Below are 26,162 nucleotides of genomic sequence, written 5' to 3' on the forward strand. Positions count from 1 at the left end.
TCATTTTCAACTTTAATAACTCTCAAATTCTAAACCTTATAATTTTCTAAATCCTCGAGTTTCCAAAAACTCAAAATCAACCCCGATATTTCCAATTTCCCCATTTTTGAACTATAAAGTTTGTCAATTCAAAAATTTAAACCAAACCTAATGGCAGTGGGGTGTCTTCCCCTGAATCGTCATAGCGGGCCCTAGTCACGTGACTATTTCACTTTTAGTGGTAAAAGCGGCCCCAGCAGAGTGGTATCTGTATGTTCCATATTTCGTTTATGTTTGAAAACTTCGTGCCCAAGTACAAACGCGAAGAAGATGTTGCAATATGTACGGAATATGAATTTATGTAAAGAACTTGTGCATCTATAGAGGGTAAATTTGAAAAGCGTAGAAGCATTAAGGGGGTTAACAGTAACGTACCACTCTGTGTAAGATCGCGTCGCGGTCGCCATTGGCGGCGGTAGCGGCGTAGCGAAACGGGATCGGTGCGCAGTCGCGAGCCACCACCACTACGCGAGTCAGTCGACGGTCTGCCGGCGAGCAGTGCGGACGCGTCGTGAAAGGATCCGATTGCCGTTGCCCGCAAATATTTGCTGGCACGACCGCGATTTGCCCCACCGTCGGTGCCACGGTAACGCACGGCTCCCGCGGACAGAACCACCTCCCCTCTGCCCGGCCCGACGACCCTCCCTCCCGACGGTTACCCGGTGTTCTACCAGCGCCGCGGCGGTTCCCCTCTATTGATCGAATTTGACCTGCGAAGTTTCCCCTAGCGTGTGCGGTAGTGGCGGCCGGCAGTGGCTCTCGCGCTTACGTTCCTCGGTTAGTGCGGTAAATAATCGCGATACCTCGGCATGGCTACTACGACCGCTTGCACGTGGTTCAGTGACAACTACGACCTCAAGGAGGAACTGGGCAAGTAAGTAAAAAACCTTTTCGACTGTTTGTTCGTCGAAAGAAAAACGAACGATCAGCGAACGCGAAGACAGAAAGAGAGAGAGAGAAAGAGATCGGGTTAACGTTTCCGCGTGTCGTGACGTTTCTTTCGTTTCTCTCTACCTCCGCGTATACACGTACGTCCTCCCTCTCTGTCTCTCATTCGTTCGTTCGTTCGTATCATCTCCATTGTGTGCATCGTCGACATGCGTTACATGCGAACTCGCGTTTCGTACGTCGAGGTGCATCCAGTGTCGACGATTAACTGGTGTGTCTTGACCGGTCGTGTCATAGATGGACACGCGAGTGACGATCTGTTTAGCGTGATTCCTAGCAGACGACGCCGCGCCGTGTCGCGTCGGCCATGATTATTCTCTACGTATGCGGAGCCTCTTCTCCGCTGTGTCCCCACTTCTCGTTTATCGTTCTCTTTTCTCGTCCCGTTCGTGCGCCGTCCGTGTTCCTCGTTCACTCGACGGAGACACCCCGTTGCATTTCGTCTATATTTAAGCGGCACGGCCTGTCTGCTCGTGGCTCAGCCTCTATATATAAAGCGTCAGGGCGCTTGCTATCGTGCCTTGTGGCCGTGTCGTCGTGGTGGTCTCTCACCGTCTCGAAAACGAAGCATCCGCATCGTACACGGATCTGTCACCGAATCAATACGATGTCGTCGCGCCGCTTTTTACCTTCATCCCCCTCCTACGACCTCTTTCTCGCGCTCCCGTGTGTTTTCTCTCCTTCCTGCCCGTCTTCTTTATCTCTTTCGCCGGCGATCGCGTGCTCGCCTTCCTTTTTATCGTTCTCTCGTTCCCGTTTCACCGACGGCAGGTGGTTGCAGCCTTGCGCGACGTTGTCCCTAAAAGTCACCAGATCTCGCGCATTGTTTTCTTTCCTCTCGTCCCGTCTCTTCTCGATACGATAAACGTTACGATCGATTCTTATCATTATCGTGATTCCGCTTCTGCGAACTACCCCAAAATCGTTCACGGTTTTATCGCTCGTCGTGTGTTCGAACGTAGGCTGACGACCGGAAAACGACTGGAAATGTCACGCGGTCTACCCTTCTAGGTTAGGAGTCACGATGGTTCTATAGGTGTCTTGAGGGTACGGGTGTCTCGTGTCACCCGTGACCTCGGCTGACCTCGACTCGTAGCCGAGGAATCTCTTTGGCCCCGACCCGTGCACACGGGAAGAAGGAAAATTTCTGACCACACCCCGCGTCTTTTTGGGAGAGTTTGTGCCACGGTCGATAAACACGGAGCGTAGAGCACGCGTAGAGCACGCGTTACACGGTGTCACCTGGTCGCTATGATCGGGTGCTTCGTTATTGGCGCTTTTTTTATTTTTTAATCGATCTTCACCGATTACCATACCGTCGATTATCCGGGTTCTATAGTAAAATATAGATAATAGAGGAATTTGGAATGTCACGTTAAAAGAGTCGCATAAGTAACGACTATCGGTGTTGGCGTAATGAATAGGGTGCCGGCTTACCACCTGGAGGGGGCGGGTTCAAATCCCCGTTGGGTGACCACTTATTTTTCATGAACTATGCTAATTAGTATAATAATATATTCAATATTTATAAAGTAAATTATTATCATCATAGAATTTACGTCGTATGCATGTTATTAAGATCGCAATCGACACGAACCTTTATATGCCTATATGTGTTAAATCTATTATATATAGAGGATAATTACGTGCACATTTTAATACCGTATCCTTGCTGCTTGAAAAATAATATTGCTGCAAACTAATATTAAATAATAAAGCACAGAGATACATTGAACATTTAAAAAATAATACATCTAATCTTACAAGAGTCAGCTCAATAGATACGTTCGAGTAGCAAGAAAACGAGTATAAATTTCGCAACGATAACGGTCGATTCATCGATACTAATTGCAACGTATTCCGCGACTAACTTGGACCATTTTCGAGTCACCATTTCTCACTGCACGGCCATGTTTCGTTCCCGTTGAACTACTAAAACCAAGAGCGAATCTAATTTAAATGGCATCGCCACGGGATTCGCAATTAGGCCCGGCTGATTTAGAATATTGTCAACGCGTGTAAACACGGCTGAGCGGTTACCGTTTGTTTTCGCGTGCACGAGGACGATTCGTCGACCGTGAGTAACGGAATAATATTCGAATATTGAAACGGCTATTCGATTATTTATTGCGATACTCATTACTTTAATGAACGTACGTTTTATTTGGAGCAAGATAAAAATATCGATTCGAATTAATTATTTTGATCAATTTCTTTTGGTGCAAACTTGAGAATATTTTCGTCAACGAATTTGTACATCACAGTTTCTCTGAAGTTATTTCCGTTAATTATTTGGATATCCAACTAATTTCACCGACAAGAATCTATGCACGCGCCTTCTCGGCATAATCAAAACATTTTCCTCGCCTCACTTCGTGTTGAATAATTCAACGTTCGTGTCATACTAGTTGTGCATGTCGCGCGAGCAAATAACCGTCCCTTATCGTTCTTAATCATTTCGCGTCGAATCGTGAGGAGATCATCTTTCCCGTTTCTTGATCCATATTGTGAATAATCTAGCTAGAATTTTATAGGTAAATTTTGTTCATTAAAGGATTATAAGAATACTGGAATGTCAGTTAGCAAGTAGAAAGCTCAACGTCGACTGCTACATGCTATATTGCCACAGCGTTATAGTTAACTGTGTCTGATCTGATTCGAACAGAACGGAAATTTTCAATGCGTTGTAAGAGAGCGTTGGATTATTTTTTGCAACGTTTAAGAACCGAGACTCGTGCAATTTATTGGTCCGTATACCATGTGATTTATTGCGGAGGGTGTAGAAGTGTTTCTGTGCGTCACGTCACGGTTAGAAATATGTGAGGTTTCACGTTTGATCGAGTGTCGCGTGTTAAGAATTTATAAAAAAAGACGAGGGGAATCGAAGAAAAAGAGGAACAGACGGGGGTTATAAACGAGTCGATGACACGATACGATTTCGTTTTTGTTCTCGAAATAATCGAAGATAATAAAACCGTCGATCGTACAAGGGCTGTACTCTTCCTGTTCCGTTATTATTTCCTCGTTTTCCAGGGTGTTCCATCGTTTTGTTTGCGATTTAATTATCCGCACGTCCGATTTCATCTTGAATCCGGACGAAAGTTATCCGTCCGTCTCTTTTCCTTTTTTTTCGTCTGCGAATCGAGAATACAATGCCGGTTACAAAACAGCCACCGCTCCAACGAGAACTCGTTAAACATTCAGTTAACTCGCGATCGATTGCGAACGCAGTTACACACTTCCGGGCTGCAACGTTACCCGATTCAAACTCTGCTACGAATTCGGCCACGGTTCAATTAACTCTTGGACGATTAATTTTGTCGCGAAATTAACCAAGTTTCGATGTCGCTGATGTTGCATCTAGAAATTCGTTCGTTGCTTTTTGTTTCGTTGAGCTTCTACGTGTTATATTGCCTCGCGTTATATCGCCACGCGTTGCTGTTCCATGCTTCGACTTACACGCGTTATATCACCACGCGTTGAAATTCCACGCGTTATATCACCATGCGTTGACTTATTTCGCGTTACATCGCCACGCGTTATGTCACCACGCGTTACATCGCCACGCGTTATGTCACCACGCGTTACATCGCCACGCGTTATGTCACCACGCGTTACATCGCCACGCGTTATGTCACCACGCGTTGAAATTACACGCGTTATATCACCGCGCGTTGAAATTCCATGCGTTGACTTATTTCGCGTTATATCGCCACGCGTTATATCACCACGCGTTGAAATTCCACGCGTTGAAATTCCACGCGTTATATCACCACGCGTTGAAATTCCATGCGTTGACTTATTTCGCGTTATATCGCCACGCGTTATATCACCACGCGTTGAAATTCCACGCGTTATATCACCACGTGTTGAAATTCCACGCGTTGAAATTCCACGCGTTATATCACCATGCGTTGAAATTCCACGCATCGACTTATTTCGCGTTATATCGCCACGCATTATATCACCACGCGTTGCAATTCCACGCATCGACTTATTTCGCCTTATATCGCCACGCATTATATCACCACGCGTTGAAATTCCACGCATCGACTTATTTCGCGTTATATCGCCACGCGTTGCAATTCCACGCATCGATTTACTACGCGTTGTATCGCCACGTGTTATATCACCAAATATTAAAATTTCACGCGTTGACTTACTTCGCGTTATATCGCTACGCGTTGGCTTACTTCGCATTATATCGCCACGCGTTGCAATTCCACGCATCTACTTACTACGCTTTGTATCACCACTCGTAGTACGGCTAAGCATTACAACTTGATGCATTGACTTATTGCGTGCTATATCGCCACACGTTGTTTCACAACACATGTGCTACTGTCACGTGTTATATTGCCATATGCTGTACGACTAAATATTTTATTGAAACATGTTAATACATAGTATCATAACTTGCCCAGTTTCAAGCACCAAGTTTTCTTTAGAAAAAGCTTTTATTATATTGCCAATTTCAAGAGTTTCTTTAACAGCAGAAAACATTGATTTTGCAAAGGTTAAATAATTTGTAAGCTTGCACCAAATACCGTGGCAATAATGTTGATAGTGTTCGCATAGCCATACGATAATGTAATGATTTGTGTACAAAGGGATTCTGGCATAGGCGGTTATTACTTTGAATTAAATAATAACGCGAAGGGATTTTGACACGCTGATGGAATAAGGGATCGATCGCTTCAACTGGCCATGTCTGTTTACATGTCAGCGTTTACATCGATCATACACGTCGTCAATTCGTGGCCTCGGATTACGGTTATCCCTTCCTCGACCATCCACAAACAGATAGACAGACGTATCCGTCTGTATTTCGACCTCGATATTCGGAAGCAGGTATCCTGAATTACGATTACACTTCAAAATTGCTGCCCCGCGGATCTTTGTGCTCCGGTATGCTTTTAGCTCGAATCGCTCTTCGAGGATTCATCAATCACCCCGAACTCGTTTCTCGTTATGATGTCTTCGTTCGATGAATTGCGAAGACAAACGAGGGGAACGAACGTTTTCGGGAACAGATACGCTTCGATTCGGGAGTTGGGATTTGAGCATTCGATATTTGGGGAGGTTTCAGAGTTTCACTACTAGGATTGGGAATTCGAGGATGTGGAATTTGAGAGTATCAACATTTTAGAATTAGGGACTGTAGGTAATTGGTGATCTGAGGATTTGGGGGGTTTTCAAAGTGGAAAATTTGAGAGTTCAACAATTTTGGTAATAGGGGCGTAGGAATTTGGGGGTTTCCAAAAGGGAAAATTTGAGAGTTCAACAATTTTGGTGATAGGGGTTTCCAAATGGGAAAATTTGAGAGTTCAACAATTATGGTAATAGGGGTTTCCAAATGGGAGAATTTGAGAGTTCAACAATTATGGTAATAGGGGTTTCCAAATGGGAAAATTTGAGAGTTCAACAATTTTGGTAATAGGGGCGTAGGAATTTAGGGGTTTCCAAATGGAAAAATTTAAGAGTTCAACAATTTTGGTAATGGGGGTTTCCAAATTGGAAAATTTCAGAGCTCAACAATTCTGGTAATAGGGATTTCCAAATGGGAAAATTTGAGAGTTCAACAATTTTGGTACCAGGATCGCAGAATTTTGGGGATTTCAACATCCATCAATTTAGAAATTTAAAAACTTAGTAGTACCAAGAATCTAGTGACCGAAATATTCCCGAATAATTACCAGAACTCCACCCGAATTATCCCCCAAGTATAACTCCGATCAAATGAACCAGAAATTTGAGCCACCCATAGGTCCAAACACGGTAAGTAGAATACGATCCGCAGAAATATCTGAAGGCGTAAATGAAACACGAACGGAATTCAAAGTTGTACTCTGTGATCTCGGAATCGTACTCGCAGACGTCTATTCGCGTTTCATGACACTCGATTATCGGCAAAGTGATCCCAGGATATCTATATTCGTATTCATTCGATTCGATTCGATCGTCGAGAGTCGGCTCGGTATTGGTGTTTACGGCCAAACCGATTCGTATGTTAGTTTTGGCAACGGGCTACGCTGACATTAAGACCGAGGGTAAATATTGGCTCTATCGAAAAGCTCGAGGGAAATGCCAATTCCCGGTACGAGGTTGCGCGTTCCACGAAATCCTCCGCTTTGCAGTTTTTCGATTTCCGGTTCGTGCTTTCGAATTCCTCGCGATCGCGGCGAGCCGCCGATTTCTCGCTAACATTCTTAGCCTTTGCAGCTTATTGTTAGTTAAACACTCGGGCAACTGTGCAGGAACGTGCGAACCAAGTGCACTCATGGACAGACAATTTTTCTATTAATTTTCAATACATATCTATATTTCTGTTTTATAAATTTGAAGATTTATGTATAATACATTTTACAAGTTTCCAAAAAAAAGATTTAAAAGTTGAGGATCTACAAGTTTGATTAAAAAATTGCTAAAGTGTAACAAATTAAAAAATGATCAAATTGAAAATCTTTTAAACCATCCGTAAAGTTGATATATCGTAGTAGAATGAGACTGTCCTCAATATATCGTAACTCGTTACATAATGGAGCGTTAAATCGTGTCAAAAGAGGAATACCACTTAAAACAATATTCCCGATAAATTATAAACGCCCGACCGAAGCGATAAGTATAATGTCAGCGAGTTTTTTATGTAACGAAACCCGGTGTCAACGAACGTAAAAACTTTCGATTGGTTACGCAAGTGGAAATACCAAGGCGCGAAGCGAGCAGCATCGAAGGTGGTCCGTCGTTAATTGCACCATGAAATCACGAATATGGAGCTGGAAGAAATTTCACGCGGCGCCTCGATCGTACGAGCGTGCGAAAAGAATTTACTCCGTCTCTGCGTAATTCCCCAGTTTTCAAAGCATCTTCTACGAGCTCGGTGCAATCCGATTCTGCCCGTAATCCCTCTACCAGACGATCTCGCTCGTAGTCGTTGAGTTATGAATTTTCCTTTTTTTTTTCTTTGTTCCCGCCGCGGTGTTACCATACGACCGCCCCTGCGGCCCTCTGTCGCGAGCGTGCTCGCGACGAAATTGCCTCGTAAAGCGGAAAAAGCCTTGGCTCCCGTAACCGCTGGTAAAAATGTCGTCTTCCAGGATCGTAAAAACCGTGAAACGCCTCGTAATTTTCAGCTATGCTTGCGCATCATCATCGGGATGAGGAAGACTGGAATAATCTTGAACGGAACGGGGCCGATTGAAATGAGCCTCGTCGCGACAATTTGCCACGTGGACTGGTTTTATACAAGTAATGAACGTACTAATGTTTAAAAATGCCTCGTGGTTATTCGGTGCATGGCGATATAACGCGAGGGAATTGGGTAAGTGGCGATATAGCGCAGGAATTCGACGCGTGGGAATTTAACTTGTGGTGATACCATGCGTGGCAATGTAATGCATAAGAATTCACATCGTGGCAATATAACGCGAGGGAACTCAGCGCGGCGAAATAACGCGTGGGAATTCGGTTCGTGAAGGTACCACGCGCAAAAATTCAGTGCGTGGCGATATAACGCGTAGAAATTCGGTGCGCGGCAATATAACGCGTGGGAACTCGGCGCGTGGCAATATAACACGTGGGAATTCAATGCGTAGCGGTACCACGCGTAGAAATTCAGTGCGTGGCGATATAACGCGTAGAAATTCGGTGCACGGCAATATAACGCGTGGGAACTCCGCGCGTGGCAATATAATGCGTGGGAATTCGATGCGTAGCGGTACCACGCGTGGAAATTCAGTGCGTGGCGATATAACGCGTAGAAATTCGGTGCGCTGCAATATAACGCGTGGGAACTCGGCACGTGGCAATATAACGCGTGGGAATTCGGTGCGTAGCGGTACCACGCGCGGAAATTCAGTGCGTGGCGATATAACGCGTAGAAATTCGATGCGCGGCAATATAACGCGTGGGAACGCGGCGCGTGGCAATATAATGCGTGGGAATTCGGTGCGTAGCGGTACCACGTGTGGAAATTCAGTGCGTGGCGATATAACGCGTATAAATTCGGTGCGCGGCAATATAACGCGTGGGAACTCGGCGCGTGGCAATATAACGCGTTGGAATTCGGTGCGTAGCGGTACCACGCGTGGAAATTCAGTGCGTGGCAATATAACGCGTAGAAATTCGATGCGTGGCAATATAACGCGCGGGAACTCGGCGCGTGGCAATATAACGCGTGAGAGTCCGATACGTGTTAGTACCATGCGTGGTAATTCGGTGCGTAGCAATATAACGCGTAGAAATTCGGTGCGCTGCAATATAACGCGTGGGAACTCGGAGCGTGGCAATATAACGCGTTGGAATTTAACTGTATATCAAAATACAATTCGTTAATAAATCAAATCGAAATACGATAAAACATCCCCATCAATAATCTCGTGTGCGATTTTCTTCCGTTTCCGCAGAACGTATTTCCAATAACAAAAGCGCCATGCTAAATAAAGTGAAGCGATGTTTCGTAAAAGAATCTTATCTGGCCACGATAAGCATTAGATACGGAATCGATCGTCTCTCGGTTGCCTTTCGAGTGGTCGAATATTAGGATGTTCCGGGTGGTACATCGAGAAAATTGATCTCGTCGAATTCGTTCGCAATATCCGTGAACAGGGTTCGATTCGATCGTTCGTTCAGACGTATCGAATAAGGTTAGGGGTTCGGATTCGATCGTTCGTCCGTTTAATGAGATTTTGCGGGTAGGTCGTTGACCGTGGACCACCTCGTTCGCGTTAATAATTAACGTGCTTGTTAATACCTCCTAATTATTATTCACCGTACTGCATACTTCCCAGAGCAATTTTAGTTGATCGGATTGATGTCGTGGATTACATCTGGTTTCCCCATTCAATGGTCATTATGTACCTACCTTTGATTCATTGTCTCCTCGAACTCTGTTCCTTGTTTTATCGGAACAATTGTCGGGGTGGATTTTCAAGTTAGTACACAGCGTTGCGAATATCTTCATAAATAAAGCCAATCGAATTTCGTAACTGGACTTTCGGGTCTTAAGAACTTTCGTATTTAGGGATTTTCTCTCGAAAGTTCGTAAAGGAAGACCCCCATTTATTCTTATCGAGAAGAAACAATCCCTGCTAACGAACCTTCCTGTTACGTAAAAATTGATAGCTTTCCTTCTAATGGTAAGTTAACGTACCGTAATCTCGTCGTCCATCTATAGCAACCTATTTCTCGAATTCGCATTAATGTTACTCTATCTCTCGTGTGGCACACAGTTCCGCGAGATCGGCACCGTTTCACGTGGAAAACATTTTCTGATCCTCGAAATCCCCGGACAGGTGTGACAGTTTCGTCGGTTTGCTCGTTAGAGAAATTTCAGTTAGCGCTAGGTTAAATGGTACCGTTAGCATAGAGGGGTTCGGTGGGTTTCGTCGGGATTCGGATCCGCTCGGCGTTGTAAGAGGGTAACTCACGTGTCCTGCGGCGACGTCAGGGTCCTCCCTGGAGACATTCCCGAGGAGGAGGCGGCCTACGATCGATAACCCGGTCGCTCTTCGTGTCCGTGGATACGCTTACTTATACATGCGACCCGTACCGTGGAATTGTCGCGTGCTTTTACGCTGGATACGTATTATTAAACGTGGTTGCGTAAGATAAGAAAGCATCGATTCGCGTTCTGCACACTATATACGTGGCCCCTGCAGAGGAGAACCCTACTGCATTCTTTCTCTCCTTTAATTATGATAATTTAGTCGGTTGTTATCGTTCCTTTGCTGTTCCTTATTTCCCTCTTTTCTTTCCAGCCAATTGTCGCGATTCAGTGCAATTCTTGCGTGAAGCTTTCTTGCCTCTAGCGCTTCGAGTTTCACACATTTTTTTACCGTGCACAAATGTTTGAATATTCTACTGCTGTACCGTTATAAAATATGCGAATATTTTACTGTACTGTGAATTATTTTTGTCGGACTGTTACACTATTTGCTGTGTTCGTACAAATTTACTATTTGACTGTACTATGCTGTTATCTATATCATTGTTCTACAATTTTATTATCTTACATTTAACGTTATTCTTCGTGATGAAGAAGTACTTGCTATTCTCAAAAATTTATAAGATACATTGCCACTTAATTTCAATTATTTATCATCAATTGATGGATGAAGCACACTCATGAATATTTATCTAACTCTCCATATTCAATCGATCTAAATTGACCAATCTATGACACCCATTTAATCTACGAAAGAATCCTAGTTCAAAAATAGTTTGTATTATTATTTACGAAGGCGGTTCTTTTTCTTTTCATACAGCATTTCGCACAGTCGGCTCGCTTTGTAAGCTGAAAATGCGAGGCGGTTTTACGAGCGACGCAGTCGGCGTCAAAATTCAAATCCATCCTCGCTATGTGAAACGCGCGGACCGAATACGAAATGTCTGAATTTAACTCGTGAATTCGTTGGGGTCCTTGAATCGTGGGGCTTTATCAAAATCAAATTAGCATAATCGATTTAAGAAGAATATGGAGATTGGTGATTTGGAAACCTGGAGATTGAGGGATCTCGGGGATTTTGGAATTTGGGAATCTCGGATACAATTTATTTTTAGAATAAATTTACAGATATTACGAAGTTCCCTTACTGGATCGTGTGATCGATTGAATATTAAGCTTGCGAATCGACGATCTTAGAACTTTGCTGTACACGATTCTGACACGTGACGCACTCATGTGACGCACTTATGTGACACATTAAAATGTGATGAATTTACATGAATTTTTAATATGTTTCAATTTGAAGTCTGAGTCCACTTTGAACTTGCAAGGATCACTGAATATAAAATAGACATAAAATTACAAATTTCCTTATTTGCTTCTGACACGTGACGCACTCATGTGACGCACTCATGTGACACATTCGAATGTGATGAATGTACAGGAATTTTTAATATGTCTCAATTTGAAGTCTGAGTCCACTTTGAACTTGCAAGGATCACTGAATATAAAATAGACATAAAATTACAAATTTCCTTATTTGCTTCTGACACGTGACGCACTCATGTGACGCACTTATGTGACACATTCGAATGTGATGAATGTACACGAATTTTTAATATGTCTCAATTTGAAGTCTGAGTCCACTTTGAACTTGCAAGGATCACTGAATATAAAATAGACATAAAATTACAAATTTCCTTATTTGCTTCTGACACGTGACACACTCATGTGACGCACTCATGTGACGCACTCATGTGATACATTCGAATGTGATGAATTTACACGAATTTTTTATATATCTCAATTTGAAGTCTGAGTCCACTTTGAACTTGCGAGGATCACTGAATATAAAATGGACATAACATTTCAAATTTCCTTATTTACTATAATATTGTGGATATGAATAGGTTCTGAGTGACGCATCTGACAAATAAATTATAGGGAAAGGGTTAAATAAAAGTTACCTAAGTTATCTGGAAATCCTAATTGATCAGTGATTTCATTTTCTTGATGTTTCCCGTCAAAATAATGCCCCGTGAGTCCTCGAACGTTCCACGTCCCATACTATTTTTAGGGGATTGAACGTGGCGGTGTCTGTCTTCAGCGTGGAACTCGAAATACACAGAGGCTGATGATATTCGATCTGGACACGAGCGCGAAATCTTGGAGGTGTTAAATCTTGTCGTGTTGTATATTCGCAAGCACGTTTCCGCGATCGATGGACAAATTCGGTTCACGCACGTGCGTTCTCCACGGCGCTTGGACAGTGCCGTATCAAACCTATCCATCTATTTACTAACGATCTCTCTTTACCGCTATCTTTCGCCCTTCTCGCGGCACCGGCTAATAATAGTAAGCTGTACAGGACGAAAATAGGCGTGCAGAACTATGCAACACGCGGTTCAGGAATTTCATCGTCTGCTGACCTCGCAACGGCCGTTTCCCTCGTCCTAATGAGACATCGCGCGGAACTTTGTCTCTCGACCAGGAAGCTATTATACTATAAATAAAAGATGGCCAATAAACAGGGTTTATCTAACAGACCAATTTAGACGCGTCGGTAAAACGCTATTAGCTGTCGTTTCTGAGACGCGTACAATAGAGTCTTGCTATACAGCGGTGGAAAGAATTGCGGAATTGGCAGATATAAATGGCGTATTTTGCATTGGGTGAATGTTATAGTAGCCAATAATGCTTGAGTGGAACGTACATAATTCTTACTTGCACGTGGACGTTGCCAACAGAAAATTTTCGGAGACATATCGCGTGTTGCTAATTTTTGGTCACTTAATATGTTGCGATACAATGCGTTGCCAAATAATAGGCAATTAACACGCGTGATGTGACACGTGACAGCTCGATTCGTGGTAGCAACGTGACGTCTTTCATAGCGTGATTTTACACGTGGTGATAGTATGAGTCGCAATATACGTGGAAATTTGGCGATATAACGCGTGGTACTTTCGCAGGTAGAAATATGATGTGTGGTATTTTTGCGTGTGAAGATAACACGAAGTAATTTAACGCATGGTGATATAACGCATTGCAACTCCACACACGGTAATCTAACGCGTAGTAAATCAACGCGTAGTGATATTACGCGTGGCAATATAGTGCGTAGCGATATAACGCGTAGAAATTCGGTGCGCGGCAATATAACGCGTGGGAACTCGGCGCGTGGCAATATAACGCGTGGGAATTCAGTGCGTAGCGGTACCAAGCGTGGAAATTCAGTGCGTGGCGATATAACGCGTGGGAACTCGGCGCGTGGCAATATAACGCGTGGGAATTTGGCGCGTGGCAATATAACGCGTGGAAATTCGGTGCGTAGCGGTACCACGCGTGGAAATTCAGTGCGTGGCGATATAACGCGTGGGAACTCGGCGCGTGGCAATATAACGCGTGGGAATTCAGTGCGTGGCGATATAACGCGTGGGAATTCAGTGCGTGGCGATATAACGCGTAGAAATTCGGTGCGCGGCAATATAACGCGTGGGAATTTGGCGCGTGGCAATATAACGCGTGGAAATTCGGTGCGCAGCGATACCACGCGTGGAAATTCTGTGCGTGGCGATATAACGCGTAGAAATTCGGTGCGCGGCAATATAACGCGTGGGAATTTGGCGCGTGGCAATATAACGCGTGGAAATTCGGTGCGTAGCGGTACCACGCGTGGAAATTCAGTGCGTGGCGATATAACGCGTGGGAATTTGGCGCGTGGCAATATAACGCGTGGAAATTCGGTGCGCAGCGATACCACGCGTGGAAATTCTGTGCGTGGCGATATAACGCGTAGAAATTCGGTGCGCGGCAATATAACGCGTGGGAATTTGGCGCGTGGCAATATAACGCGTGGAAATTCGGTGCGTAGCGGTACCACGCGTGGAAATTCAGTGCGTGGCGATATAACGCGTGGGAATTTGGCGCGTGGCAATATAACGCGTGGAAATTCGGTGCGTAGCGATACCACGCGTGGAAATTCTGTGCGTGGCGATATAACGCGTAGAAATTCGGTGCGCGGCAATATAACGCGTGGGAATTTGGCGCGTGGCAATATAACGCGTGGAAATTCGGTGCGTAGCGATACCACGCGTGGAAATTCTGTGCGTGGCGATATAACGCGTGGTAACTTGGCGCGTGGCGATATAATGCGTGGGATTACTACGCGTGGTGATATAACGCGTGGGAATACTCCGCGTGGTGATATAACGCGTGGGAATACAACTCGCGGTGATATAACGTGATGGAATTCAGTGTATAGCAGTATACATTTTAATATAGCGCATAATAATGTAATGCGTAGTAATCTAACTTCTTAGTAATTGAAAGTGATATAACACGAGGCGATAAAGCACACGGTAATGTTACCTATCGCAATAGAGGGCATTTCCATATGATATATGACAATGCAACAAGCAGTCATAAAATGGCAATGAGGGACGAGCACTCGGGTTTCGAAAGACACGTCCCATATATCGGCGATTAATCTCTTCGGACTGTTTAAATTACGATCGACTTGTTCGTTTCAATTATTCGCACTCCCGTGGGATGTACGTGTACATCCCCGTAGAATGCGCGTACAATTTTAATTTCTGCCGGAGGGAAATTGGGAAGTTATCGATTAAACTTCAAGACTCGACTCGATCGCAGCTGAGACCCCCGTTCATCGGGATTAGAAGACTCTGAGAACGCCGTCTTCTCGCGAGGTGAAAAGCGGCGTGAAACGGTGAACTTTTAAGGCCTCGGGATTTACCGCGAGAAAAGACGTTCTGAATTTCCGAGGCTATCGTATCTTACCAAGTGTACTTACATCGTCGTCATCGATTATCGTCCCGAGCGGAATTCTACGAACGAGATACACCAGCACGCTTACGAACAACAATGTATAAATTGAAATTGCCTAAACTCGCCAAAAATGCGATTCCGTTCTAAAACATAATAAATTTCCTCCGTATATTTTTGTTCTAAAAGAACTTCGTATTGACCGCGTCCTTGACTCTGACCAAACGAAATACTTTTCGATACAAAAATATCGTGTCGATGTTCTTCGAAAGCATTTCCGATTCGCGTTTAAGACACAAAGCGAAACGGAAGTAATTAATATTTCGTATTTAACGAGAATCGATAAAATCGAACGAAATGACGCGTTTCTCGGATCCGTGTCTTTCCACGTCTCCTATCGGCTTCGCGGATATTATTTTTGGGCGTTCGGATCGAAGGCAGGCTTATTTTGAGCGGCGGACGCGTTTATATCGAAGCCGCCGCTTCTTTTAATCTTTCGATCGGGCCGTTCGCGACGCCGCTGGAACAGCCCCGTTTCCAACACGCGCGTCTATATTAGGGCCGTCAGGGCTAATTCGAATCGTAACGCGTGGGAATTCTCAATGATTCGAGATATCACGCAATTAATTTCATTCATCGCATTGTCGTAAATTAAACTATCATTTCACGAGTCGTAAACCCGATGTCGATTAAATGATCTGTAGATGACTTTATAAACCCCGCTTCATTATTTAAGTAGATTGAAGTTATAACAAACGTGTGAGTGCAAATGAATTTATTTGGCAAGATGAGAGGATCAATTTTCAAGTAAATAATTAATTAAGCGATACTCGAGATCAGAAATTATGTTACGATTATGTTTTTCAGTGGATTTACTAGATGCTCTGTTATTAACCGTTGATACGTTCCGAAAGTGAGTCGAGGATGTAACGATAGGTCTGGCATCGTCCAAACAAATAATACAGCAGATTTAGGTCAGCCCTGAAGAAGTAAATTGCAATGTTTATATCCCGCGAACAAAGTGATGGAAACTCGAAAATTCATAACTACTGAATAATGCAATTGCCCGATTGTTTTACCGCCACACAGTAAAACAGCGCTTTTGCATTTTCGTATCTAATAACTTCGAACGGATAAAACTATCGGCAAGTTTATCTTTTTCAAAAGACATCGTCACTTTAGCGTTTCTAATTAAAGATGCAAATTGATGTTACGATAGTTGGAGGATGCCGAGGATTTTGTTAGATTGAAATTCGAAGAGCGAAGCTTTCCTTATTATGTCTTCACTGTGGGAATATACATGTAGGTCGATCGATGAGAGTATGATTACTTCCCATGGGAGTATAATTCCTCTGAAAAGGCACATCGTCTAAGACTTCATCAGGACGCTGCTCAAATCTTAAATAACATTTATAAGTCAACGAGAAATTGGATACAGAAACGATCAAACGGCCTAAAAGGTTCCGGGGTTTCTTGTTACCTGTAGCATCGATGTCAAACAACCACGTTATCGATTACCATCCAGGTTATCCAGGTTAACTGTTTGCCATGGACCTATCGTACTTACAGCTGATACCCTGCGAGAGTTTAAGCTCGAAATTAAACCGAAACTGAGAGCCAGTTAGCTTGTTCAAGACACGGAAGGATTACAGGGAATCTGCGAATATCCAGGTTCTACTAGCGCAATCCAGGAATTTAGTATTCGGGGTGACGCTTGAGAATTAATTCGAAAAATTAAGAATGCAGGGTGTAATGCGCTTTATATGACAGGATTTAATGCAGGCTGTACTTGACAGAGTGTTTAATAGTTAGTACGAATGGATTAGTAGAGAGAATAAAAGAAATTGTGAACGTAATTGCAAGGGAGAAGTTGGCGCAGTAGGTAGAGCGACGGATTGGTGAAATGGGGGGTACGGGTTCGAATCCCGGCGGGGGGTCCGGCGGTTTTTTTCTGTGATTTTCCACGATTTTTCCCCATGGTGTTAGGAATTTTCAGTGAAAACCACTATTCAGAAAGGAAAATTTAGGGAATTTCAAAAATTCGGGGAATTAGGGGAAACTTGAATTTGAAATTTGGAAAATTGGGAGTTTGGAAATTAGGAAACTGTGTGGAAATTTGAGAGTACAGGATTTAGGAAATTAGGAATTGTAGAAATTCGGGAAATATGAACTCAGGAAAATTATTTAAGTTTGATAGGAAACTTGGATAGAAATTCGGAAAATGAGAATGAAAAGAAATTGAAAAGTGTGGAAAACAATGTATCGCTTTCCACAACGCGTAAAATCCTAAATAAACTTGTATTCATGAATAATGAGTAAAAACGATGACGATAGGAGGGAGATGCGATTTGTTTACACGCGCGAGTCGCCAGAGCGTGGAATCGTGATCGCGCGAGCGCAACGGCGCGCGGCGTTTGACTAATTCGAGCGTCGACAGATCGAGCAGAACGAGGACTCGAGGGTAAGGGAAGATCGCACGAAAATAATCCAACGGTTAGAGTTTTATAGTTCCGTGTTCTGTCGGGGCCGGTTAGGCGTGTAGGGACAGTTTCTAATTCAACGATGACCGTCGTGTGCTCGCGCGAGCAACAAGCGTATGTTTAGACCGACTATAAATAATTGACGGCGCCAGAATTTCGCTACATCGTACACGGAGAAATGTCACAGTCATAACCGCGTGGTCGCGATATTAACCTCGTAGATCGACGTTTACGATTATTATACGCTCACGCAATAATCGATTTCAAAAATTGTTAGTTCAATTGAGGATTCGAAGCGTCATTGTGGTGCAGTTAAATCAGTGTATTGAATTGCCGATGACGGTCACTTGTAGCCATTGTATTCGACATATTGCTGTTATTGAGTATCGATAAATTATCGATATCTTATTGATATTTGACTATCGACAACATTGAATTTTATCTATTTATTTTTGTGTACAAATCTTGCCACTAAAAATTCATTCATCTGACCTAATTTCGAAGAAGCATAACCAACTTTAATAATAAGTTTAAGGAAGAAAATAAACTCGGATGATAAAACTTGATGTTGCAATTTCAGTCATTAAATCATAATAACGTTATCGACATCAGCAGCTCCGATTCAAGATATTACCATACAGCTTTAACAGTTTTGCCATCTATTCTTCTCGCACTTAGATCGTTAAAATTTCAAGACTCCTCTCGAGAATATCTTGCCGCTAATAAAATATGAATCAGAAATCTCCGACAATAATAAACTTTTCCGTGATAACGTCGATAATAGCCACTGTTCGAGCTCGTAAGATCTCGAGGTTTGGAGTAACAAGGAGAGAAGACGATCCAAAAATAAAAGATAATAGCAACATTGTGTATAATATATAGAGGCGATAGGCAAGGTCCATTACTCGAGTTTCGACTCGTTATCGACGCCTTTCGTTCACGTATCCAGGTTTTTCTTCCTCGTGGTCGGCTCTCAAACGCGAGTCAGAAATACCACGATTGAAATAATGGTCGACCGCTCCGGGTTGGCTAATCGTTAATCGATACGAGACTGTCTGGATCGTGTCTTCCAGGCTATAACGACGGGAACCGTTCCGCCGGGATTCCTGTTTCCACGATTCAAAGTTGTTTTCTGGTATTGTGTTACGATTTCAGTGGAAGAAGCTGTTTCTCGTCTTGTTCCTTTGTGCGGGGCTAGGTATCTCTTCCCTTTCGTCCGATTGTGCGCCGGCATCAGCTTCGTTAACGCTTTGCTCGCGCCTCGTGGAATTCTACGCGTTTCTCCGGCTACAATAATTCCGCGATTGCACCGCGGCCAGCGACATCGTTTGTGCACGCGGATCATTCCTACTCGATTGGGAGCAATTGTACAATTTCCGGTCAAAGAATCGAACGGAGCAATTAAATCACGAACCGATCGCTCGAAATGTCCAGCCGTTGCAGTCGCGTAAACACGATGCTTACGCTGCTTTGATCGTTCAACGATTTATAACGTTCGAGGGGTCAAACTTCGTTGAAATTTGTCTACGCGTCAACTGACTGATTTTTTTTCGATCAAGAGTTTTTTTATTTTCCCCATAGACTTTCTCTGTGTCCACGGTTTTTCCTGAATTGTTTGGAAACAAATCAGAGCCGGAAGACTGAACTCGTTCTTAACCAAACAGAGATCGATTTATGTGCCCAGTACTGTTCGAACTGTGGAATGTATAATAACATACGCGATATATGTATCGCGTTACGTTCACAAGTGATACGACAGATCACGGTTTGAGAGTTAAAAGACAAATCGGCGTTTCTAGCGTTGCTTTTCATTTAGAAACACCACGTTCGTGTAACGATCGTATCATTATGTCCCAAGTTAATAACCATAACAGTTGATACCAGTTAACGGGAGCAAACAAACGGTTCGCTGAGAAAGAGGTGAACGGGAACGGTCGTTGTTGGTGACGTTTCATTAAACGTCGGCTTTGATGCTCGAGGGAAATGTGCATGGAACCAACGGGGTACAGGAGGTAACGTGAAAATTTTATTCGAACCCCCGCTCTGATGAACGTCGTTTCCCTGTTTCTCCATCGAGAATAGCGTTGTTTGTCCCCGCGTTTCTTTGGTTCACTCGATCCTTGTTTACCCGGAAATGAGAATTTTGCTCGTAGGAAGCGTCGACAGCAATTCTACCCGTTCCTTAATCCTTCTGCGACGAAATTGCACGAACAAAGATACTACGTACTATCGTTAGAAAAGTTAGTACACGTTTCTTCTAACAGGACATTTGCATTTTATTACAATAATCTCTTTTTATCACCTCTCGTTGGCATTCGGATATGTCACGGATGGCTACGCGTTATATCGCAGAACTTTTTCTTATCTAGCGATGTGTACATAGAGTCATAGGATGAATTAGTGTTTGTTGTATAGATATGCGATATATCACCACGCGTTGAGTGATTTCGTGTTATATCGCCACGCGTTATATTGTTACGCGTTATGTCACCATGAGTTGAGTTACTACGCGTTGCATTGCCACGCGTTGAGTTACTTTTCGTTATATCGCCACGCGTAGTATTCCCACGCGTTATATCGCCACGCGTAGTATTCCCACGCGTTCTATCACCACGCGTAGTATTCCCACGCGTTATATCGCCACACGTAGTATTCCCACGCGTTATATCGCCACGCGTAGTATTCTCACGCATTATATCGCCACGCGTAGTATTCCCACGCGTTATATCGCCACGCGTTGTATTCCCACGCGTTATATCACCACGCGTAGTATTCCCACGCGTTATATCGCCACGCGTAGTATTTCCACGCGTTATATCACCACATGTAGTATTCCCACGCGTTATATCGCCACGCGTAGTATTCCTACGCGTCATATCGCCACGCGTAGTGTTCCCACGCGTTATATCGCCACGCGTAGTATTCCCACGCGTTATATCACTATGCGTTGATTTACTACGCGTTAGATCACCATGTGTGGAGTTGCAATGCGTTATATCGCCACGCGTTGAGTTACTTCGCGTTATATTGCCACGCGTTAAGTTACTTCGCGTTATATCGCCACGCGTTAAGTTACTTCGCGTTATATCGCCACGCGTAGTATTCCCACGCGTTATATCACCTACTATATTGCCACTTGTTATACCACCATGCGTTGAGTTACCACGCGTTGTACTGCCACGCGTTATATTGTCATGAACTAAGTTACTATATCTTGCATCGCCACAAGTTATATTACATTGCCGCATGTGGTATCACCACATGTTTTTCCATCGCGCTATATTGCCATGTTCAGTATCATCAAATTTTTAGTACTATTTTAATACATTTATTGCACGGTTCAATCTATCCTCGCATTCACATCGCATGCATCAGACGTTTCAAAGGGCAGGTCGAGTTTTCTCCTAGAAAAGTGACCCACCGGGGAAAAAATGCATTCCGGCTGGCAGCAGAATCTGAACAGTCTCTTTGTCCTAGTGATTAAGGGGTCCACAGACAAAAGGGTGAATTTCATAGGGGTTGCTAGGGCCAACATTTCATCCAACGGCTGTCAGCTTGAAAAGCCATTGTCACCGGATATATTCTTGGGACATTTGGTTCTTCTCGTCGTGGAATACGGAATTGGTCTAATATGTTTTAGACGAATGATACTCTTGCAAATTGATCTCGTTATTGTAATTGGTTAACTAGGAAGTTACGATAAGGAACTGTTTATATGTTTGGAGTGATATGATAAGATATCTAATCTTTGTTATTACTGATCTGAGATCTTGTTTTCTTTTCGTTTACAATTTGTGGTTCTTCGGCTTACTTATTATTGGTATGGTGTACTTGTATATTACTGGATGCTAGCTTTTGTTTCTCGTGATCATTATTCGTGGGTGCACAAAGACTCAAGTATCAAGTTACGAGGTTGGCGCGAAATTTCAAATTTTCAAATTACCCATTTTCCTGATATTTTCTAAATTCATAAATTTACCGATAAAAATGAAAGAGGAGTTGGCTTTCTTCCCACATCGATCGCAAAGCGACGCACGAAATATAAATTGATCAGTCGATAATTTAAAAAGCATGTTACGTATCGTAAAAAATTCCGATAAGTATCATTCGAAACGTCATTGATTCAGCGATAAAGCCGGTTCGAGTACACAGCGTGAATGAAGACAAAGTTTCACGCTTTTCGCACGATTCCCAGCCAGACCTGCAAGACGAATGATTATCTTATAGCGATTTCGAGCATGTTGAAAGTTGCGAGTCCCGCTATACTTTAATTATGAAACTCCGTCGACAGTCGAGTTTGCTTGGAACAGCTGTTTCAATTGTACTTCACCGTGACTGGAAGGGTAACTTTATCGCACCCTGGAAAATGATGTAATACGATTGTTGATTCAGACTATGTATCGTAATCTGGTATTTTAACAGCGATACAATCGTACTCGACACAGATTTACATCGAAATTGAAAATAAATTTAAACAAACAAGCAAGGGGAAATCGATTGGAAAATTTAATTCCTTCGATTGTTTAATCTTACTTTCGTACCTTGCGACACGACACATCGAGTATAAATACGTAACACGAAATATCTCGTGCACTTCGTATTTGGCAAACTTTCTCAATATCGATATCTCGTTTCGTTTCTGCCGTAGTATCTTATGCCTGGCCGATAACTACGTGACTTTGCGACAAACGTTTTCCCGTGTATCTCACCATGAAACTTGCCATTTTTTCACGTCCATCGAACGTCAATACCTGTCCACTTTCTACGCCATTTTCTCAAGGTCTGTCTGATCCGACTCGCTGTAAAACCAAGAGAATTTCTCGGCAAGAGATCGATGATCAGGAGGACGAAGGAGCGTCCGTTTCTATCGAGGTACATTTCGAAGTAGGTTGACACGAAATACGCTTTGTTCGTGATGCTTATCGCGTAATGTTTGCGCATAGGGTCGATTTCGAAGGACTGTTTCCACGAGACATCGCGAAATATTGCAGTATCGATTCGCTGAATCGAGTGACGATCGAATGCCATCTTGCGAGGGTTGGACAAGAAAAATTTATAACTGCTAGTTTACTTTGTGTTAATGTGCTCGCGTTATATTACCGTGTGGTACATTTCCATGCATTACGTTACCATTCGTAATATTGCCGTACGTTATACTGCCCTGCGTTATATTGCCAAGCATCATATTGCTACGCATTGTATTACCACTCGTTATATTGCCATGCGTAGACTTCCTATGCGTTATATTACCACGCGTAGTATTCCTTCGCGTTATATCGCCACGCGTAGTATTCCCACGCGTTACATTGCGACACGTAGTATTCCCACGCGTTATATCGCCACGCGTAGTGTTCCGTCGCGTTATATCGCCATGCGTAGTATTCCCACGCGTTATATCGCCACGCGTAGTGTTCCCTCGCGTTATATCGCCACGCGTAGTGTTCCCTCGCGTTATATCGCCACGCGTAGTGTTCCGTCGCGTTATATCGCCATGCGTAGTATTCCCACGCGTTATATTACCACGCGTAGTATTCCCACGCGTTATATTACCACGCGTAGTAATTCCACGTGTTATATCGCCACGCGTTGTATTTCCACGCGTTATATCGCCACGCGTAGTGTTCCATCGCGTTACATTGCCACGTGTAGTGTTCCCTCGCGTTATATCGCCACGCGTAGTGTTCCCACGCGTTATATCGCCATGCGTAGTATTCCCACGCGTTATATCACCATGCGTAGTGTTCCCTCGCGTTATATCGCCACGCGTAGTGTTCCCTTGCGTTATATCGCCACGCGTGGTGTTCCGCCGCGTTATATCGCCATGCGTAGTATTCCCAAGCGTTATATTGCCATGCGTAGTGTTCCCTCGCGTTATATCGCCACGCGTTGTATTCCCACGCGTAGGATTCCCACTTATTTTATACATTTACAGCTTGCATCACATTAACTTTGTAAATTGGGGAACTGTATAATTAAAGAAGTATATATAGTATATATAATTGTCGAGGTAAAATAATGCGAGGCAAAGAAAGGGGTGTAGCTCGGTCCGCTTTGCTTCTCTTGATCGATTTGGCCGGCTTCAGAGGCTGGTTGTTAGATATAACTTGGACTTCCCAATAATAGGAGGTAACTGGGTAATGGTGCCCAAAGCGGTACGGTATTACTGTATACAGCGTCTAAATTATGCCTTAGCCGGGCTATTTAAGCACGAAACGATGGAAGTAGTATCTGCCTGTCTGATGGAGGCGAGCTGGATTTTCGAGCGCGTAATTTATGCGTCCTTTCGGCGAGCAGATTAAGCGGCAAATCGTGTCTGTTCGAGTTCGATCGCTCTAATCGATAATTGAAATTTTCATTGATGAGAGGAACAATGAAGGAGGTATAATCCGTTGATTGCATAAAAAATTTCACTCTAATACCTTTGAGAAATTATTCTATATCAATGAGAACTTTTCATTAATTTTCTACTGCAGAACTTTTCATCATTTAAATATTTCATATGTTTAACATAATAGATTTCTAAAATTGATAAATATTATATAAAATTTAGAAATAAATTTTGAGATAGAACTAACTGATTTGATGGTTCACAATAATGATTATAGTGTCGCGAATTAAGAAACAATTAAGCGTGAAATGAATGAAGATTCGATTAACGTCAGAACGAATGATTTGTAGGTTTGTTTTTCGGCGATATTTTCTTCGTTTCTGAGGGAAGTCGTAAGCGGTAAACAGCGTGTCCAGAATTGAAGAGCAGCTCTCGAGGATCGAGCAGCATTCTAGTTCGATCGGTTTAACTCGATTATTTACTAATAACGTAATTATACTGTACAAGGGGCAGCCAATACTGGCAGACACGAAACCCTTTATCCCAAGCTTTTCGCAGGAGATTGGATGGAAGTTGTGCACCTTCGATCCGCTCGTCAACGATCGAATCTCGATCGAGATTGATGTTTAAGAAGCTTCCCAACTTTTCTGATACTCCAACTTCCGTGCCTTAAGTAACGAAAGAAAGTTTGTTTCGTTGTCAAGATTGGTTTTCGGTTAATCGATCTCTTTCGACGTTCGATCGATCTTCTTTCAATTTTCTCAACCGTTTAAGTTATATGCTGTTATATTTAAACTCTCAAATATTCTAAAGCACAAATTCTACAATTCTCTTTACACATTCGCGTAGAAATACTACACGTGGTGATATAACGCCAGGGAAGTCTGCGCGTGGCAATATAACGCATAGGAAGTCTACGCGAAGCGATATAACGCGAGGGAACACTACGCGTGGCGATATAACGCATGAGAAGTCTACGCGTGGCGATATAACGCATGAGAAGTCTACGCGTGGCGATATAACGCATAGGAAGTCTACGCGAAGCGATATAACGCGAGGGAACACTACGCGTGGCGATATAACGCATAGGAAGTCTACACGTGGCGATATAACGCATGGGAAGTCTACGCGTGGCGATATAACGCGTGGGAATCCTACGCGTGGCGATATAACGCGTGGGAAGTGTACGTGTGGTGATATAACGCGTGGGAACACTACGCGTGGTGATATAACGCATAGGAAGTCTGTGCGAGGCGATATAACGCGAGGGAACACTACGCGTGGCGATATAACGTATGGGAAGTCTACGCGTGGTGATATAACGCGAGGGAACACTACGCGTGGCGATATAACGCATAGGAAGTCTACGCGTGGCGATATAACGCGAGGGAACACTACGCGTGACGATATAACGCATGGGAAGTCTCGCGCGGCGATATAACGCGTGGGAAGTCTACGCGTGGCGATATAACGCATGGGAAGTCTACGCGTGGTGATATAACGCGTGGGAATACTATGCGTGGCGATATAACGCATGGGAAGTCTACGCGTGGTGATATAACGCGTGGGAATACTATGCGTGGCGATATAACGCATAGGAAGTCTACGCGTGGCGATATAACGCATGGGAAGTCTACGCGTGGCGATATAACGCGTGGGAATCCTACGCGTGGCGATATAACGCGTGGGAAGTCTACGTGTGGTGATATAACGCGTGGGAACACTACGCGTGGTGATATAACGCATAGGAAGTCTGTGCGAGGCGATATAACGCGAGGGAACACTACGCGTGGTGATATAACGCATAGGAAGTCTGTGCGAGGCGATATAACGCGAGGGAACACTACGCGTGGCGATATAACGCATGGGAAATCTACGCGTGGTGATATAACGCGAGGGAACACTACGCGTGGCGATATAACGCATAGGAAGTCTACGCGTGGCGATATAACGCGAGGGAACACTACGCGTGACGATATAAGGCATGGGAAGTCTCGCGCGGCGATATAACGCGAGGGACCACTACGCGTGGCGATATAACGCATGGGAAGTCTACGCGTGGTGATATAACGCGTGGGAACACTACGCGTGGTGGTATAACCCATAGGAAGTCTGTGCGAGGCGATATAACGCGAGG

The 26,162-nt window shown here is 43.7% G+C and overlaps 1 protein-coding gene across 38 annotated transcripts in view; it reads left to right on the plus strand.

The window, feature by feature from the left end:
* The first annotated feature begins 486 nt into the window (after positions 1-486).
* CaMKII (Calcium/calmodulin-dependent protein kinase II) overlaps positions 487-26,162 on the plus strand; it is a 164,107-nt gene continuing 138,431 nt past the window's right edge. For 17 of the 38 annotated variants that reach the window (XM_076533274.1, XM_076533280.1, XM_012286660.2 and 14 more), the window contains exon 1: positions 498-913. In XM_076533274.1, coding sequence (XP_076389389.1) covers positions 849-913 — 65 coding nt within the window. In that variant the 5' untranslated portion in view covers positions 498-848. Of the gene's footprint in view, positions 914-26,162 lie in introns of all 38 variants that reach the window. The other 21 variants (XR_013038685.1, XM_012286657.2, XM_076533276.1 and 18 more) reach the window with 7 other exon arrangements.

Source organism: Megachile rotundata, chromosome 7, assembly GCF_050947335.1.
Source record: "Megachile rotundata isolate GNS110a chromosome 7, iyMegRotu1, whole genome shotgun sequence".
Taxonomy (NCBI): Eukaryota; Metazoa; Arthropoda; class Insecta; order Hymenoptera; family Megachilidae; genus Megachile; species Megachile rotundata.